This window comes from Tyto alba, unplaced genomic scaffold, assembly GCF_018691265.1.
Source record: "Tyto alba isolate M040663 unplaced genomic scaffold, T.alba_DEE_v4.0 Super-Scaffold_17, whole genome shotgun sequence".
Classification (NCBI taxonomy): Eukaryota; Metazoa; Chordata; class Aves; order Strigiformes; family Tytonidae; genus Tyto; species Tyto alba.
The window spans coordinates 3967628-3986017 of NW_024881279.1; the positions used below are offsets into that span (position 1 = coordinate 3967628).

Genomic DNA, 18390 nt, shown 5'->3' on the forward strand with positions numbered 1-18390 from the left:
ATTTGTCCTATTGGACCCTTATAATTGGGCTGAGGATTGAATGGCTTTTTAAAACTGTTTTCAAGGAATACAATATTCTGATTTATGCTGATGTTTTCCAGAGTGCAAGGACCAAGGAAAATGATGCCCTACACTCAGCAGTCTCTTGATTTGCAAACTATCAATTTTCATAGTTGATTACAATTTTATGAGATTCTTTATCCTCAGCAACTCTTTTTCCTCTTGAAAGTGATAAATTGCATTTCCTCCCTACAGTCAGTGTATGCTGTACACATTTCCCAAGCAATATCCATACGTAGGAGAGAACATAATTTTCCTACTGTTCTTGACTTCTCCTGATCAAAGATACCAGCATGCAAGATGAATTTTTCATTCTTAAACTTTGTGCTGCCTTTCAGTGCACTGTATAAATAAACTGACTTAAATTTTACCACTGTTGTGAATCCTAAGATGGAGGAGCTCAGCCCAAACCTACCCTACCAAATGCCACATGTAGGCTGTATTTCACATGTGTGCTTTATGCTTCTTGCCCAGAACATGTGAGCCAGTGGCTTGGGGCATTCATCTGGTGGTCTTTACCTTTTCTGCCTAACAGGATTCTCATCTCTGCTTGTCAAAACGAGCATCTGGATCTGCCCGTGTTATCTGTTAGATCCTGAACTGGCTCACACAAAGGGAATTCAGTAGTGGTGGACGTGCGTGGCACGAGCACAGCAGCATCACAAGGACACTGCTGGCCTGCCGTGGACAAACCTGTCCTCCAGCGGGATCTGACTGCGATGAAATGGTTTTACCTTCCTTGGGTGAGAAAAGAAACAACTGTCGCAACATACTGGGATGAAAGCAAGGTGTTCTACGGGGAAAGTTTTGATAAATTTTATTAGTCTGTAATACATTCAACTCTGAATCTCAGAAACTTTTAATTTTTTTCAAAATTGGGCTCTAAGATTTCTATTTAAGCTTTTATTTCCTAAATCACCTAATCAATGAGCTGCCACAAGCCACTGTTATGTTCTAAAAAGAGACAAAGGAGAAAGTAAGATAAAGAGAATATGTTGGATAAAAGCATATGAAGAGTGTGCACATAACCAGGATCAGATTCTTTTAAGGAGAAAAAGACAATAAAAGGAACATATTTTGTAAGCTGGACTGATGGGCCCCAGTGGGAACAGTAAGCCAGAGCCCAGGTGGTACAAAAACGATCAAAGGACACAGGAAGAGTTACTGCAGCTTCGAAAAACACAGAATTAACTGAAACACAGTCTAAAAGCTGGCACCTGCCTGTACAGACAGTGAGCTAGGGAAGAGTTGGGGAAAAATGCTTTTACTTCCAGCTGGTTCTTCTTTCTTTACTTTTTCCCAGTAGAGAAACTTGGAGTTTTCTCTATTCAAAAGAAAAAAAAAAAAATCCGATCATTTTCATATAATAAAAACCCCCTGCGTTTTTGATGTTAAAAGTGTATCAGTCCCTCCCTGGAGGAGTCAGGCAAGCAGATACACCTGAGTTCTGGCTGACTTGGTTCTGTCACATTCTCTTACTGTTTTAGTCCAATACAGAAAAGCAACAAAAAACCTCCTGTGTTGAAGATGGAGTTTTTAGTTTGATACAGACAGACAGAGACAATCCCCAGTGCTGAAGAGGGCCCATCAACTACACTTAGATTCTCAGCATCTTCCCTCAATTCAGCTCGGCTCAGTTTGTTCTCTCTACTCCTGTCAAGAGAAATTCCTCAATTTGTCTTTTAAATTACTAAAAAAATGAGAAGGATTTCCTGAGCAGGGCTCTGCCTTGGGAACCCCACCACTCATCTGAAGGTAAGGAACGTTGTCCTGTCATCGGTGCTGTTGCCCCAACATCAGTTGCTGGAGGAAGCCACGACACAGGCAAAAAATGAGAGAATTTAGTGATGTGGCCAGCCAGCCAGCCACGTCAAGAATGGAAAAAACCTGCCTTTGCAAAACCTAATGGCTCACATGGGAATATCAGATGCTGTAAGACAAAGATTTCTAGACCCTGCAGTGTTTTCTAGCAAGCCTGAGTTGATACTGGAATACATGGCATTTTTTTGCAGTATTTAGTGACTATATAGCAACATTAAAAAGCCCAGGTGGATAGTTGTTTTTTTTTTATATAACAGTGCTGTTCTAGTAGTAAGAAAAACCACATGCAGCTGTGGTGTGAAACTTCCATTTAAAAAGAAAATGGGTTCTTTCAACAATGAGTTAAATCTAAGTGGCAGGCACGAGTACGAAATGAATCAACCCTTCCCCACACTCCATCTAGCTTTTCTCTCATTCTGGTTTTAGTTTCAAAGCCTTTGGGCCTTATATTTTCAGTGATGATAAAGTCTACATTGTTGTCTGCCAACTAAACTCCATTCAGGCCTCATAATATATCACATAATATACACGGGATTAAGTTGTTAGCTCGCTTTTCTTTCAACTGCCATTCATCAAACAAATAGCACTTTGAGGAAGGAAACCTATTTTCCCAGCTGCAGCATGCACAATCTAGTTATCCACATTGCTGAGCCTTTACAGTTTACTATCTCAAAAGATGACAAATTATTATGTAGAAACATTAAGTCAGATTTCATTCAAATCAGCCGGATGCTTCATGCTCTCCTCCAGGTACTCGCTGTCGGGGGGAGCACTTACACATGTCCAGAAGACCTGAGCTGCAGTCAAACCCAAACCCCTCATCCACCATGGCATTTCTTAAAGTGCATAAAAATCCCTTTTTACTGTTTCTCTTCGTGTAAGCTCTCCTTTGTGGAGGTCTGCACACATCTAGAGAAAGAACTAAATATTAATTTTTTTTATAATATATCCCCTGTAATAAAGTTACCAAGTTTTCCTGTAAAACTAACTACTTTCACACCAGAGTCCGTCAAAATCTACCCACAGTGAGCAATGGGTTACCCTGTCTCCTATTCTGAAGATACTGCTGGTCTTATTAGCACATGTAAATATGGGTTTTAAAGCTGGACAATGATTTTGCTGCTGGGGAGGTGGATACTCCACAGGCTAGTTCCCCAATGAAATGCAGGTTTAAGCTAATGTAATTTTAAACTAAATCCGTCTGACTGAGTTTGAGGTCAGAAGAAAGATAGCAAATGCCTGACTATAAGTTCCACCAGGCACAAATGTGGTCCAGGGGACGGAGGTGAATGAGAATGCTGGAATATGGCCCGTGTGATTCTCTCACCTGTAAAATGGTTTGCCCTCATTTTGCAACCCAGTGGGCCATATCTTTAGCCAATGTAAATAGTCCTCAGTGAACCAAGCTGACTCCAACCAGGTGATAATCTGATACGTAGCTGGGAGTCAAACAGCTAGTTTTGGAAACACTGTGCTGTATTTATTTAAATATCCTGGGCTATTTCATGCAACAAAAATGATTTTCTGGAAGAAGAATTTATCGGAGCAACACTTCTGTTGACAAAAGTAGTCATTAGTCTAAGAGATGCTTTGAAGCACTGCTCTTAACTCTATGGAAATGTTATTGGCAGCTTGGATTGACAGTTAGGATACCTGATGAAGCCCACGTATTTATACCCGTCCCCCCTTGGTACCTTTCTGTTTGATTGTCTGTGTGATAGCATGAGCGAGTAAACCCTGAGCTGCATTCACACACGTACACAGACAATTTGGTGCGTGGCTTTTCACGTCTCTGTGCGAGGGAAATTAACATACAACTTTGCTTACGGGAACGTTTTCATGGATTGTCATATACACCACTTACTAACCATTCACCTGAAGGATGTGGGTCTGATACAGCTCTTCATAGCCGTAGGCATGACAGGTGTAATTGCCCATGTGAATAGTTGTTACTTTGGTGATGTAGAGGGAATCATCTTCTCCAAAATCCTGTATGGAACAAAAGACAGGAAAGGTGCCTTATTATTTAGTAAAAATATTTTAACCACCACATGAAGGGACACTACCTGTTCAGTGGTTCTGATAGCACCGCAGCTGGGGAACACAGCTTGAATTTTGAACAGTAAGTTTTAAAGTCCATAAATCAATATGCAGGGAGAAAATGAGTGGCAATTTAAGAGTAAGGCAAAGTAACTCATCTGAGAACATGAACTTCTGTGCTGGTTGCTAACAAGGTGCTCTTTGCACATAAAAAAGATGGCAATCTCCAGCTGTTTAATTTATGGGGGGAATTTAATATCTACACGTTAACCTCAGATGCATAAAATGCTAACTTCTGGGTGGGTTAAGGTTTCCTTTATTTATGCCAGTACTTAAAAAAAGCACTGTAACCTTGAGACTTGATGAGAAAGAACTAAAACTGTTTGTCACTTATCTCAGACAATAGCCTATACAGGAGACAAGGAAGACAAAAAACATTTTCTCAAACAAACTTGTTTTGATCTGTAACTGCTTGACAAGTATCTTTCTTTATCCCCTTCATCTTCCCAGATCTGCTCTTGCATTACTTCAATTTTTGATTATAGATGTGGAAAATATGAGTTATTAGAGAGGTTTTGGCACTTGAATATGTGGCACAAGTGCCCTGCTTAGGAAATTATTTCAAATTACAGTTAGCAGAACCACAGCACTGATGGGTATACAAAGCAGCTTCTTGTGTTACTCCATTAACGTTCCGACTTCTGCTGCTCCAGAATGTTTGTACTTCTATGCAAACTCAAAAGGATACATTTAAAAACAGTTCACGAGCTTAAAGAATTGTTTTCCCTTAATTAGTTCCATGTGTGAAGCATGCTAAACTAAACTCTTTGTAGAATTTCACTGCAAAAGTTGAGTAAACTTCAACTTAGAATCAGGGTGGCACAAACCCAGTACATCAGGATGAGTTCTGAGGAGGTGTTTTGCTCATGGAAACCCAAGGACTTTTTTCCAAATTTCCAACATGTAGGTGGAAAACCAGCCTGCAACCAAGGGGTTTATGGGGAAATCCTCCACATAGAGTCGTGCCTGGTGCCACCTGTGTCCAGCATGGCCACTGGCTGTGAAATGGGAGTGCAGCACTGCGGTGTGGTGCAGAGGTGAAAGCTCACAGCCAGGGTCTGCCAGCAAAACTTGATCGAATGTACCAGGGTGGACAGCAAAAAAAAAAAAAAAAAAAAAAAAATAGGAGGCATGCGAATTTGCTCTGCTGGTTGGGAGTCAAGAACTTGGGTCCCAATTTCTTTGTGATGGGGAAAGGGAACCTGTGCACCGAGGTGCTGACAATGCTCCTTTTCCCTGCTGTGCCCATGGCAGGTCCAACGCTACAAGGAACCATCATCACCCAGGCTGTTACTGCCAGAGCCCCCTGCCACATGCTCAGAAATTATGAGCAAGAGTTATTTGATCATCAGATAAGCTGCTTTCTAAACCAAATCCATTTGGAGCTCCTTATATTCACAATTCCCACCTCTTTAGGGTGCATCTGCTTTACAGTTTGAAGCTTTCCTTGCCAGCCATGACACTTTGAGTATTTTTCAAAGGAAGCTGTGATTCTGAGGCAGGTTTGCAATGCCAGCTGGAACCCTTAAAGAAAAGTACAAAGTAGCCCATCTCTTGCAGAATGGGATTGATCTGGCACTATTTGTGCTGGCTCTCATATCTTCTCCAATAACTTCTGTCTGGCACCAGAGAAATGTCTTCATGCTTCTCCTTTCAGGGGCAGGCCAGCCCTGGCAGGGGGGAAGGGAAGCCTGGGAACTTGCCTAATTTTTAGATATGTTGCAGGGCAGACTGAGAGTGAGCACTGAGAAATACGGAGTTTACAGGCAGGACAATGACCCTCCTCAAAGCCCAGACCTTGACCTGAGAGGGCACAAACAGAACCACCCTGGTTCTGCTATCTGCCGCCCTAAGGTGTGCGCTGCTCCCATGTGTAAATGTATGAACAATTGTAAAGAATAAGAGTAAATCCATAGATGATCCTGAAATTCATTATCTGTAATCAAAAGCATCTCAGATATTACTGCCATCTTGGGTGTCAGGCAGATTTGGCATCTACACTATGGGATAAGCTGGTTAAGCTACCCAGTACATTATCACAAACATCTACTCAAAAATTCCCATTTCAAGCATTTGCCTGTTTTCTGGTCAGCTAGATCCTTCCTGCCAGAAAGTGAAGATGCATGAGTAACTGCAAATAGAAAAGATATCAACCCTGTTCAAATGATATTTGCATGACACAGAGAAAATGCTTGCAGCGGAGGGGACTTAATAACAGTTTTTAAAGTTAATCCCAAAGCAACTCAAATTGAGTTTAGATCAATAAAAGCAGGATGGCTACTTTTATGGAATGATTTATAAGGGGTTGTGGAAAAACAGGACAGTAAAATCTTCTGTTTTACATATGTTGCTTCCTTTAAGATATCTCAGAAAAAAATATTATGAATGCTTGGTTTGTGCTCTGTAATTGTCTTTTTATGGACAATCTGTTTTTTCCAATGCATACAAATGCATTAATATAAGTAAAGACCCTTGCAAAAAACAAACTGATGCAAGATTACAGTATTATTCTCCTCCTCTCCAAATGCATTTTTCTTGTAAATAGAAGCTTATATTGGTAGAAGCATGGTTTATGACTTTTAAAAACTATTTTCTGACTTCTAGCACTTAAAGAAGGTTATCAAAGATGATTTAGGTTAACACCATATCATTTATGTCAGGCATAGAAGCAAATTATCTGCCCTGTATTAAAACTTGCACACACACGGTAAATTCACATAAGACTACAATGTTATTAAGAATGACCAGTATTAGATGTGGGAAGGAAAAAGCGATTATGAAATTTAGGTTCAATACTGAACCTTTTGCTGCTACAAAAAGAATACTGAATTCTCTAACAAATTAATGACTCCTTCTGCGTGTTTATTGCAGCTCACAGTTTCTCCTTGTGTTTCCCTGTGGATATAATTAGTACATTAGGATTTCACAGTTACATTTTATATATATGCAAGCATTCTTATGCACAAGCACTTTCTGTGTGTATTTTATAAGGGTATATTTGCAAGTGCTGTAAAACCCCAAACCCTAGAGCATTAGGAAATGATGAGTCTTTGATTCCTTAATAGCCTCTAACTCTACATCTTACACTGACTGATCCCAGCCAGAAGTCCTGCAGTGCAGCAAGAAGCCGTCCCGGGCAGGCAGTGGCCAGCGCTGGTATTTGGGCTATTTCCCACTCCCCTCCACGCTGCTCCTTTGGGAGCTCGTAGGAGCTGCTCTGGTGCATCTCCCAGCCCTGCATTAACCGGGGTGTAAGTGAACACTGGTAGGGTGCTTAGCTGCTGTTCTGGTTTGCTGCGAAGTGGTCCTTGACAGGGTGTAGCACTGTAGAGCTGTGCACAGTTTTATCAAGCTGAGAAGGAACTGCGGGTCAGGAAGGACTTCTTGCCTCTCAAGAACGTGTATCAGGCGAGCGGGAGCTCCTTGGACAAAAGTTCTCAGAAACTGCTGAGCACAAAACATATTTAGAGACTTGGGTTCCGGGCTCCATCCCTCCATCCAAACACACACATGTAAGCTTGCTAGGAGAACTGGCAGGGGAGACGATGGGGTGGGCAGAGGGAACGGGAGGAATTCACGCCAGAAAATCACAGAGGAAACATTTCATGGGCTTTGACTTTTTTTCAGATGGCTTTTGCTTGCAAAGCCCAGTTTCCAAGTTGCCTGAAAGCAGCCAGAGGGAACCATAAACACTTATAAAACTGATGTAACGTAATTCTCCTCTCCCTGAATTTATCCCACCTGTAAAGCAGAGTATCTCAGGGCTGTCCAGGAGTCTCAGCGAGTGCTGCACAGCCCCTGGGAGCTGGGACTGCCCCACTCCTACCCCCAGTAATGCCCAACAGTGAACCGAAAAGACATTTTTATGTATCGTCCCACAAAAAAAGGCTAGGCAATCAGGAGAAAGGCAAAAGAGTAACTCCTGAGACTTGGTTTTCCTCGTTTACCACTGAAGGTGAATTTTCTTGCAAAGAGGAAGAAACAGGAGTGATGAAAATAGAGGCAGAAATGATTCTAACCCCACAAACTGATGAGCCTTGCATCAAAGTGGCCAGATAAGGGTAGGGTGTTCATCACCTCTATTTTATGAATTTCATTATAAAATAGTTACACATTCTGGTAAAAAAAATAATTCAGCAAGCTATGCTTATAATTTTTCATAATTGATAAGACTGACTAATGGCAGATGATAAACTGACTTCTCCAGCAGATTGTTTCATGTTTTCTCTGCCTTTTTTGAATAAAAGTTCTCTGCCCTTCATAAGCTTCTTTTATGTCTTGCAGTTAGCCTTCAAATTAAGGACTGATTAAGTGACCTCAGAATATGTTTTAACTTTTCAAGATTAAAAAAATGTACCACCCTGCATTTTAAATTGATAACAGCTTGGTAATCTAAAAAAATAATAAAAAAAAGTTGCTACTGCGTACAGTCAATTTCAAGAAATAACAAAGCAGATCCTAGAAAATGTATATGTACTTTTTTTTTGTATTGTATTTCCTTGCCATCACTACTGATTACCCAAGACATCAGTCTCTCCAAACCAAAGATTTTTCATATTTATTTATCCCATTTCTCCCTTCTAATGCATTCCCTGGTCATGCAATCTGCCGCAGCTCGGAGACACCATGCTTAGAAATGTGTAAAACATTGCATATTGCTTGTAAATCTCGTTCACATTCTGTCTCAAGTGAAATCCAATATGTGACTGTAATGCCACAAATCTCTGGCTCCGACACCCAGGAATGTGGCCGGCGGAGAGGGAGCCCACGTTAACCCCGGGCTGCCGAGCTGGCGGGTGCAGGGGACCACCTGCCCATCTTTTTTGCCCATTTCAGATGCTTTTTCATGAAGCTTTCTAACACAACTTGGGCTTGTTCCAACACAGAAAGGAAATGTATTTTAAACCCTTTAAATTTTTGGCAAAGATTCTTGTTTTCCAGGAAGTCTGAAGAGAAATTAGCATTAAGTAGATTCAGGATTTTATTTTTTTAGGATAACTTCCAGTTACTTGAGGAAAAAAAAACACTTCCTTTATAGCTCTAAATAGGAAGAAGGAACAGAAAACCAATTGCCAGCGCCACAAAAACAGACAATCTCCCCAGCTATCGGCAAACGTCACTCTGCAGTATGGACTCTGGGGTACACGCTCCCTGGCCAGCAGCCACTGCCCAGCACATGTGATTTTAAACTTACACTGTGATGTTAAAACCACCCTCATTAGGTAATAAATGTTCCTAATATACATCAGGAATGAGTTCCAAAGATGGTCGATAGCCCCTCACCATGCTGACTTAAAAGTGTCCGTAGCTGAGATAACGACAGAGGGAACGGAGCTCCCCAAGTGGTTTCTTCTCTTAGGAGAATCCCACCAGTTGTTGGGATTTCTTCCTAAATAATAATAGTACTAATATTTGGCTTCACTTTTAGATGCCTTTCAAACCTTTCCGCCAAGCCAGGGGAAGCTGGGAGCTTTCCCCATCTGGTTTCAGTGCCTACTGACAAAACCAGTCCCAGCGCTGGGGCTAAGCTGGTTTTCCACTAGACAAAACACCATCATGATTTCGTATTAACCAGCACAGCAATGAAAATATATTACGTAGTTCATGTTAAAAAAGCTTGCCTGATCCTCAGAGTCCTAGAAATCTCTCTCTGATAATGTTTACAGGATTTTGAAACAAAATGTACCCAAGTGTTTAATGAGATTATCATTACGTAAAATCTACAACAATGGCTATCACTTTGAAACTGATTTCTCCTCACTAATCAAATGTCTCCGATCTTTTTTTACAATAGATTCATGAGTGATTCATATAAAAATAATAAAAACTAAATTAGTCATGGGCTCTTAAATCACTTTCTTTGGTGCTTTTAATAATTCATTTCCAGAGACAAGCTGAGAACTTATGCTTCATTAATATTATTTGTTCTCGGTTTTACACATGCTATCACTTTAGTAATTTACATGGAGAAAAATTCAGCCTTAAGCAAATGCCAGAAAACTATTGCAAACACAGCCTGATGGGGTATTAATTTATCTTTTCTTCTTTTTCTGCTCAAAGAATTTAGCACAACATTAAACTTTGTTGGTGAGCCAAAAAAGTTTTTGGCTTGAACATATGGAAATTAACTTTTCAGATAGTTGTGCAATTATAATATAGATAAAAATGTATGACTTTTAGATCCTGAGAAACCCAGAGACAATACAATGAGGAAAATCAATGGCAGGTCTTCCTGCCAGAGCTGCTGGAAGGGAGGAATTAGCACACCAGGGATTTAGTGAAATGTTTCTATTAATTGGATCTACCGGACATTTCAAAGAAATACAAAGACCATGAATGAACAGGTAAGTACCAATCTTGGGAGGAAATTATATTAATAAACTCCAACTTTCTCCCTACAGTACAGAGGTAGGTAACTGGGACTCATGGATTTCTCTCTGTAATTCAATTATCACTTGCAACAGTCAGAGCAGGTACAGGAGAGTACAACTGGTTTCAGAGTCCTAATTAATCTTATTCTCAATTTTTTTCAAATGCATTTTTTTAAGTGTGCCAGTCTAGTTACCTTAATACTTCACAGCAGATGGGCTCACTCCTTTCTTCTTGCTCATTTTTAGAAGATTCACTCTGCATTCATAGTTCTGCTTTTCTGCTATAACACACAGACCAGTACATGCAATTTATCTGCAGGAGAGCTGCATCTAACATCTCGGGTTTCTCAGAAATTTCACAGGTTATGTGCCCTATATGCCTCTAAAAATTGCAAGCAAAACAAAACCACCCCCGAGTGACACCTTCCTCCACAAAAACTGGTGGTTTAGGAAGGTGAAGCCTTATATTCCACTGGCTGTTCAGAACCAAGTGAACAACTCTACTGTCTCCATGAAGGTATTTCTGTATTTGCAATAATCATCCACAAACTTTGGTCTGTGACCCAAAAATGAGTTATTCCAGTGAAGGCACAAGTTGTTCATTATAGCAAAGTAAGAGACTATATGTTCTGAAAATACTTAAGTATTAATTTTCTACTTAACATCTATTTTTGAGCCTGCAAAGACCTAAGATACTCTAAGCACTGTGCTATTTCTTAAACTTTGATTAGAAAGAGAAAAACCTTGGCTCTAAACATGCAACTTCCTGTAATTTACTCCCATCACTGTATTACTGCAGCGTCTAGGATGACACAGGGTTTGATCATTTTAACAGCCCAATTTCTATTAGCAGGGTATTAAGTGGGGTTATTCACACATGATCTTTTTATTATTTAGCGGTGAAACTACATTAAAAACATCAACAGGAATATATCGCCTTCATACAGTCTGTTTTAATGAGAAATCTAATCCAAGTGACTTGCATTTTAAAAGTTGGCCATTCGCTTTGGGTTTCAGATATTATGCATGGAAAATGGACATGTACGTGAATATACATGAAAAATGTATCAAGGCAGGTAGGCACAGATGTTTTAAGAGACATAAGATATAGATGGAGGTGAATCTTCCCAGGTGCACAGGTTGATGTGGAATATGGGAAAGTGGTCTGTGGTCCCCCAGGTTCATGATTCACTTCTGCTCCTTCCACACACTCTTTGCACCATGGACTTGGCAGAGGTTTGGTGGACAGAGATGGAGGCAGGCTTGGCCTCAGACGGGGTGAGGCACACAGATTGGTGTGGGGACGAGGAAAACCTGTTTGGAGAAGAGAATCACTCCTTTCCCTCCAAGCAGGACTTACACCTCTGAGCTCAGCCTACGTATCTCAGGTGCCTCTGGGGTCCTGGGTGATGACAGGAACCCCAGCAGCAAACCCCAAACTTTCTTCATATGGCCTTCTCAAAGGCAAGAAAGGCTGATGGTGAGAGCAGAGGCCTCTCCAACCGCGTTTCCTTCCCCTGACAGGAGGCCGTGGTGGAGGAGCCGCGGGGGAGCTGGGCGAGCTTTAGCAGGACAATAGCCCGGGCGACATCCTGAGGCGGTAAGGCATCGCATGGCGTTGGACAGGAGCATTCAAGTCTTCTTCGAGAATTTGGCACGTGGACATTTTACTGGACATTTCTCTTTGTGCAAGATAAAGTGATTGATACGTACAACTGACAACAGTAAACAAACGATCTGCTGCATTTTGTTAACTTCTGGGAGCACGTTCTTTAAGGGCAATTAATGATTTTTCATCAAACAATAAGAAAGACAAGTCATAAAGTAGCTGCAGAACACCCTCACCGCCCTGCCTTTAATTCCCCGGTGTGCTTCCCACCATGTGGGACTTGACTCTGGAGTCTTGTGTTTGTCCCTGGATGGGATTTTTTGGGAGAGCAAGGACATGTTGACCTACCTGGCATTAGCAGAAATGAAGAAACCTATATTTCAACGATCTGTTATGAAAAGCTTATTTTTGAACTAATAAGCTAATGCAGATTTGAGCTAAAGGGTACAGATTAATACGAAATGAATAATGAAAGACACTCATGAATTTATGTCATAGCTACCTGCATGACATTTGGTAGTTTACCAAATTCTTACCTATCTGTATCCCATAACATCTGATTTCTTATGGCAATATTCTTTTCTCTCTTGTTTGTGTATGCTGTCACCATGCCTCTGAAGGAGTAACTTTTATTTATAAATTTTGTTTATAAATTTACGTATGTTTCTCTAGAGATAATGTCAAATCATGTGAAACAATATCCTATAAATATTGTATAAATACATTTGACTCCATAAGGAATTTATTATATTTTCAAATTGAGGAATGTTTTCATAATCAAATATTAGGGATAACAAACTGCTTTTCCCAGGGGGCAAAAATATATTATTTTGAAAGATGATACATTTTAACCACTTTTCTATTTGTAGTCAGAAATGAATTTATAGCTATCGCAATCTTATCAGTTTCAGCTACATTATGGTTATTTTCTGCATGAAAAAAGTTGATGTGACTTTTTTAAAGTATGGTTGCAAAGTGATTTCTAATGGATAAATAATGTGGATGGGTAATTTATGAATAAATAATGTTTTTATGCTAAAAGCAATCTTAAATGTTTGCAAGAAAAATTGTTTAATTACATGTACCATTAAGATGGCTCTTTTGCAATAGTTATGTGACAACTCATTAACAGAGTTCTTCACAGACAGGGCAAGACTATTATTACTATGTTGCTTATGAAAGCTTCTGATTAAGAGAGCAGTGAAAAATTATTAATATTTTGTTGCCAATCAAGGTACCACATAAAAATGATTTAAGTAATGCACTTAGACAACCAGGCTTTATAGCAATCTTCAACCTTTCAGTCCTGTGCAAATTTAGGATTATCTAGGTTTTTGTTAACCACCTTTGTCACTTCTAGCATTAATCTGGAACACAGTCAACCTTCCCACATCACATTTGTCATGAATCTGGAGAGAATAAAGCCACGAAGGACTTTTCAGCGGTGTCTCTCCTATGCTGCTCTCACACCTAGTTGGAAGGATTCTGTTTTTTCCAGAGCTGGGCTTCTATTTTCAACTGATTTCTTGAATTAGCATTTAGAAGAGAAAGAGTTTAATTGAAATATAATACGAGGATTTTTCCGAGTGTGCGAATATCCTGCAGGTTTGTATGTGATTACCATTGTGCCAAGAGCAGGGAGGATTTTCTTGAAGTTAAAAAGGTACAATTAATCTCCTGTTGCACTTCCAATTAGCCAAATTGCTAACCTTATTGTGAAAAACAGAAATGCAATCGAGTTTCTGCTTGAGGCAGACTAAAAGAAAGCTGAAGTAATTTAATTAACTGACTTCAAGTATATTAAGAAGCACACTGCCTTTACTTTCTGGCTGTCAATGCCTTTAAAAAGATTATTGTTTAATGTGAGTTTTTATACCCATGAAACGCTGAAGCTTTGAACTCTCTGCTGACGACGACCCTGACCCACGGTGCTGAGCTCGCGTGGATGCACATATTTTCACATTGCAAACCTCAAAGCGAATGTTGATGCCAGTTCCATGCCACATGCAAGTATCAAACCCAAACACAAGTGTGTTCATGCTGCTGATGAACGTGGCTCATGTTCCACGAGTACAGGACTTTTTAAACTTGTGATTAATCCAAATAAAAAGACTGGATTTACCAGCTGAAGGACCATCTCTTCACCCCTGCTACAACCAAGCGCTTCAGACGAGCCGGTAGCCAGAGAGGGGACACACCTGAGCTCAGAAGTCTGACTGATTGCCCATAGTGGAAGAGGGAAAATAAAAGCTGGTAATCCCCAAACTGTGTCACCTCAAGTGACCAGACCAGAACACAGATGGCAGTGATATATACAGAACATAAAAAACTTTACAGTGTAATTAAAGATGAAAAAGGTGTGGAGGTGTTTATTAGATTAAAAAAAATTTGATGCTCGCTAGTAGCAGGTGTTATATGACAAGGTGCTAGAGGTCATAAAGTGACATGTGAAACATTAAAATTGTGGTGTAAATCCTGGTTTTCCTCCTTGTATGAATCACAGAGTGCTCCTTTGATATAGTTTCTCACTGATATACTAGTTCAAAGTTCTCATTGATATACTAGTTCAAACAGATCAAAAAGTGATTATTTTTTTTTCTGCTGTATTGCATGGTACTGTCCGAGGGGGTGTTGAAGCATTTAGCAACCAGTTACTTCATGTGCAAGAACATAACTCCTCCTCTTAACATTTAATAAACAATGAGAAAGAGACTTACTTCTAAGTAAACCAGAAGTCCACTCAGGCCAGTGCTAAATTAGGGAGGAACTGGCATTTCTGCCTGATAATTTACTCCTCAAAATTCTGTTTAAAATAGTAGGAGTTGCAAAGGAAGCCTCAGAGCCATGGGCTATCTATCCTTCAAGGATGTGTTTCTATTCCAAATCCTAGAGTGTCATTTTCTGTTCAGTTCACACGTGAATTTGAATCTTTTAAGATTAACGTGTTCATAACCAGAATTTCATAAAGGTAAGATAAATACCTGGAATTTTCATTATTTTTGGCCAAAAAATTCTAAGACCGCTCTCGAGCCTCTAGAGTGTGTGAAAATAAGACTTCAGAACAGCTGAACCTCTCTTCTAACCCCAGCTCAATCTTGAACCCAACAAAACTGAGACTAAAAACACATCTCAGATCTATATAGTGAATATAGCTGCCAAAAGAAAAGACTTTCTATACTCTGATCACACAAAGTTTTTGAATTTGCTCACTACAGATTAAACTGAGTGCATGGGCAGTGTGCCTCGTCTCTGCTAAGCTCAGCCTATGCCAAGGAATAGATCTGTTCTGAAGACTCTTTGCAGAAGGTGGCACAGGCAGTGAGCTGCCAGGTCAACCACCTGCACGGCTCGGCCACGCCGCGACTACCGCAGGGAACGCCTGACTCCACGCATCACAGCCAGGCAGGTCTCCATGTATTTTTCGTGCCAGCAACCCAAAGGTTGTTATTCTAACCCTGGCGCTGACAGATGTCGGTAAGAAATCTGGTCAGGTCCACCGGCTTCGGGCTGGCAGAGCCACCCTGCGCATCCTCGTCCCGGTGCCTGTATCCTCCTGTGCCAACCCTGCAGAGGGACGTTTGCTGGCTTCGTGTTGCCTTTCAATGTCATGCTCCAAATGGTGACAAGAAATGCGTTTTAAAAGGGTAATACTTGCTTTTTTGCAAAGCAAAGAATGTTTAGACGGTTATAATTGCTGAGTTTGTGTGCACAGTAATCTCCGATACATAGTGCACATGATTTTCCTGCTAAGGTAGAGTCAACAAACGTACTGAGTTGCAGTGCATATTTCTGTCCTGTGAGCTGAAATTTTACTGTATTAATGGAGAAGAGTAAAACAAAGATTCTTCACATTTCAGCATTCCTGCATACACAACAATTTAGGGAGCTACAGTAGTGACTGTAACAACTCTGAACTGAGTGGTTATCAAATTAACAAGAGCTGAACAAAAATATAAATCAACTCTTGCTGTAGTGTAATTAAAATAAAACCTGATTTACCGTGTAGTTTAATGCAAAGAGAAATGAAATACAGACCATATTTTTTGTACACTACTTTCCACTCTCTCCGTAATTAAATGTTATTAAATAAATGAGTAAATTTATACCATTATTCAGGTGTTGTCTTTACTACAAACTATGACTCACACATCAGACCAGCACTGCGAATTAAAAGAGATTCATCTTCCTTCCTGTGAGGGTATTGCCACACCCTGCTGAATAATCCCATATTTTAAACTGCTCATCAGAAACAGCAGCTGAGGAATGAGAGATGAGAATTGGCTGAAAGGCAACAGGAGGAACAGAGATAAAAACATACTATTTGATTTAGATAGGAGAGAGATGTCATTGCCAACTATAAATGTATTGTTTCATGCCCTCGATGAACCTGTTCCTTTTTACTAGGAAAGACCCCTGGGGAGCTGGTGGTCTGCAGAGCTGCTTTCCCCTGGGCTTCCAGGGCTGCTGCCCATGGACCACAGGCTGCACCAAACTGAATGAGCAACAAGGGATGAAGTACCAGTGCTGTTCAAGTACCCCTGCTCTCAGCTGCATATATGTTGTTTTGCTTTTATTCCTGAGACATATTCACATAAAAACAAAATATCACGCCAGCTTCCAGTTTTCCATAATAATAAGAAGATAAAACTTGCTCCCTTAAAACTATCAGCTGTTAAATGAAGTCATATTCAATGCCCTAAAAAGAAAACGATAAGAGTAATTCAGGACTTACATTGATGTCCTCCAAGTCGAGGAAGTTGAGGATGATGCCATTGCGCTTCCAGATAATGGGAGGCCGCAGCGCCCCGCGGATGCTGCACGTCAGGACGGTGCTCAGCCCAACCGTGATGGTGGTGATGCTGATCTTCTGGTCCTCTGGCAGGCTCAGCCGAACCACCTCTGCAAAAGGAAACAAAACAGGAATAATACCAAATACCACAAAGGGTAGGTGTTCCCCTTCACCCTACTCTGCCTTCCTTCTTCCTCATTCCAGGATGAACTTCAAAGGATTTTGGCAAGGAGATGGATTATCTATGCGATAACAAAACCCTAAACTATAAAGCCAAGCAGGCAACACAGAAATGGAATCTGCCACAATTGATCTTGCTGCATTGTTTTCCTGAGGCATCCAGCAGTAGTTGTGGCACGAGGGCACTAAGATGGGTCCTCTGTCCAGCCTCCTGCAATAGTTAGGTCTACAAAGCAGTCAGCAACAGGAGAACAAGCAAAAGCTCTCCTGCTTGAGACCATCTAGGATTGTTTCTCTAGAGGACTCCTACCAAGATCCTTTGAAAAGGCACAGGAATGACTCGGGTCCTTGCCTTGAAGAAGCAGAATTAAGGGAAGACTGTTGTCACTGAAATACAAATAAACCCAGTTTTAAATTGCTCAAATCACAAAAGCTCCTTTACCAAATGCAGCCACATATTGAATCTGAGATACAGATGTTCTTTTAACCAAGGAGTGAGAAGCTTTGAAATATTTTAGTTAAATTTGAAAAAAATAAAAAAAAAAAATCAGTTATTTTGACTTGTATACACCACCAAAAGAAACACTTGAGGCAGCAGGCCTTACTGAAAACCATGCCAACATCTCTCTGAAACCACACCACGTCCCATCATTTCCTTCTGGCCAATGCTCACAAGATGTGTCTGCATATTTTGCCATGTGTGGCCACAGAGACAGGGAAGCCATTTGATACCAGAATTACCGTGAGTGAAGATTGTCATTATTAAGCATTTCAGCAGCAGTGAGCCAGCAACAGGGCAATCAGGCCACATTGTCAAAGCTGCTGCAGTCACAATTTTATCATTCACACGATGTTTTCTGCTTAGTCTCATTCACAGGCTCCGCAAGAAGAAAGCCCTGAAACTATATTGTATATAAATGCTGAAAAGCGGTCTTTCCATGTAATAGCCCATTGAGAACAATGGGGCATGTTCACAGCACTTTGGTGTTACATTGCTTCAGCCAACTCAGGAACTTGGGCTGGGGAACGAAACACCCTCTCCTGGCCCCAAGGCCCCTCCTTCCTCCCGTCCACTGGCATTAACTGTGGTAAAACAGGGATCAAAGAGACCCATGCTGCCTCACCTAAGGCCATGTGCTTTGGGAAAAGCCACTTCCAGCAGTGCTGACACTATAAAATGGCATAGGGGGTCAGGTTACTCCCTCCCACGAGCTAGCAAAATTACTCTTCATCCTACTTGCTCGCTTCCCATCTCTGTTGTTACGACCCGCACAAGATCTGTGTATCGCTCACAGTGTATCTGCGTTGGTAAGATCTAAATGCTACGTACACTTTCTTCCAGACCTCTGAAGAAGCGCTGACTTTCAGTGAATCCAAACACTCATTTTTATCATGTCAGTTCACAGCTTAAGATGTGATTTCGCCTTAAAAGTTAACAGGTTTGGTGGGAAAATCTTGCA

General features: G+C 40.7%; 1 protein-coding gene across 7 annotated transcripts in view; it reads right to left on the reverse strand.

Annotated features, from left to right (window-relative positions):
* The window catches only part of FSTL4 (follistatin like 4), a 235153-nt gene that overhangs the window by 25795 nt on the left and 190968 nt on the right, over positions 1–18390 (reverse strand). For all 7 annotated transcript variants that reach the window (XM_042790338.1, XM_042790335.1, XM_042790336.1 and 4 more), the window contains 2 exons: positions 16694–16860; positions 3750–3870 (listed from right to left, as the gene is read on the reverse strand). In XM_042790338.1, the coding sequence (XP_042646272.1) occupies positions 3750–3870; positions 16694–16860 (288 nt within the window). The remainder of the gene's footprint in view (positions 1–3749; positions 3871–16693; positions 16861–18390) is intronic.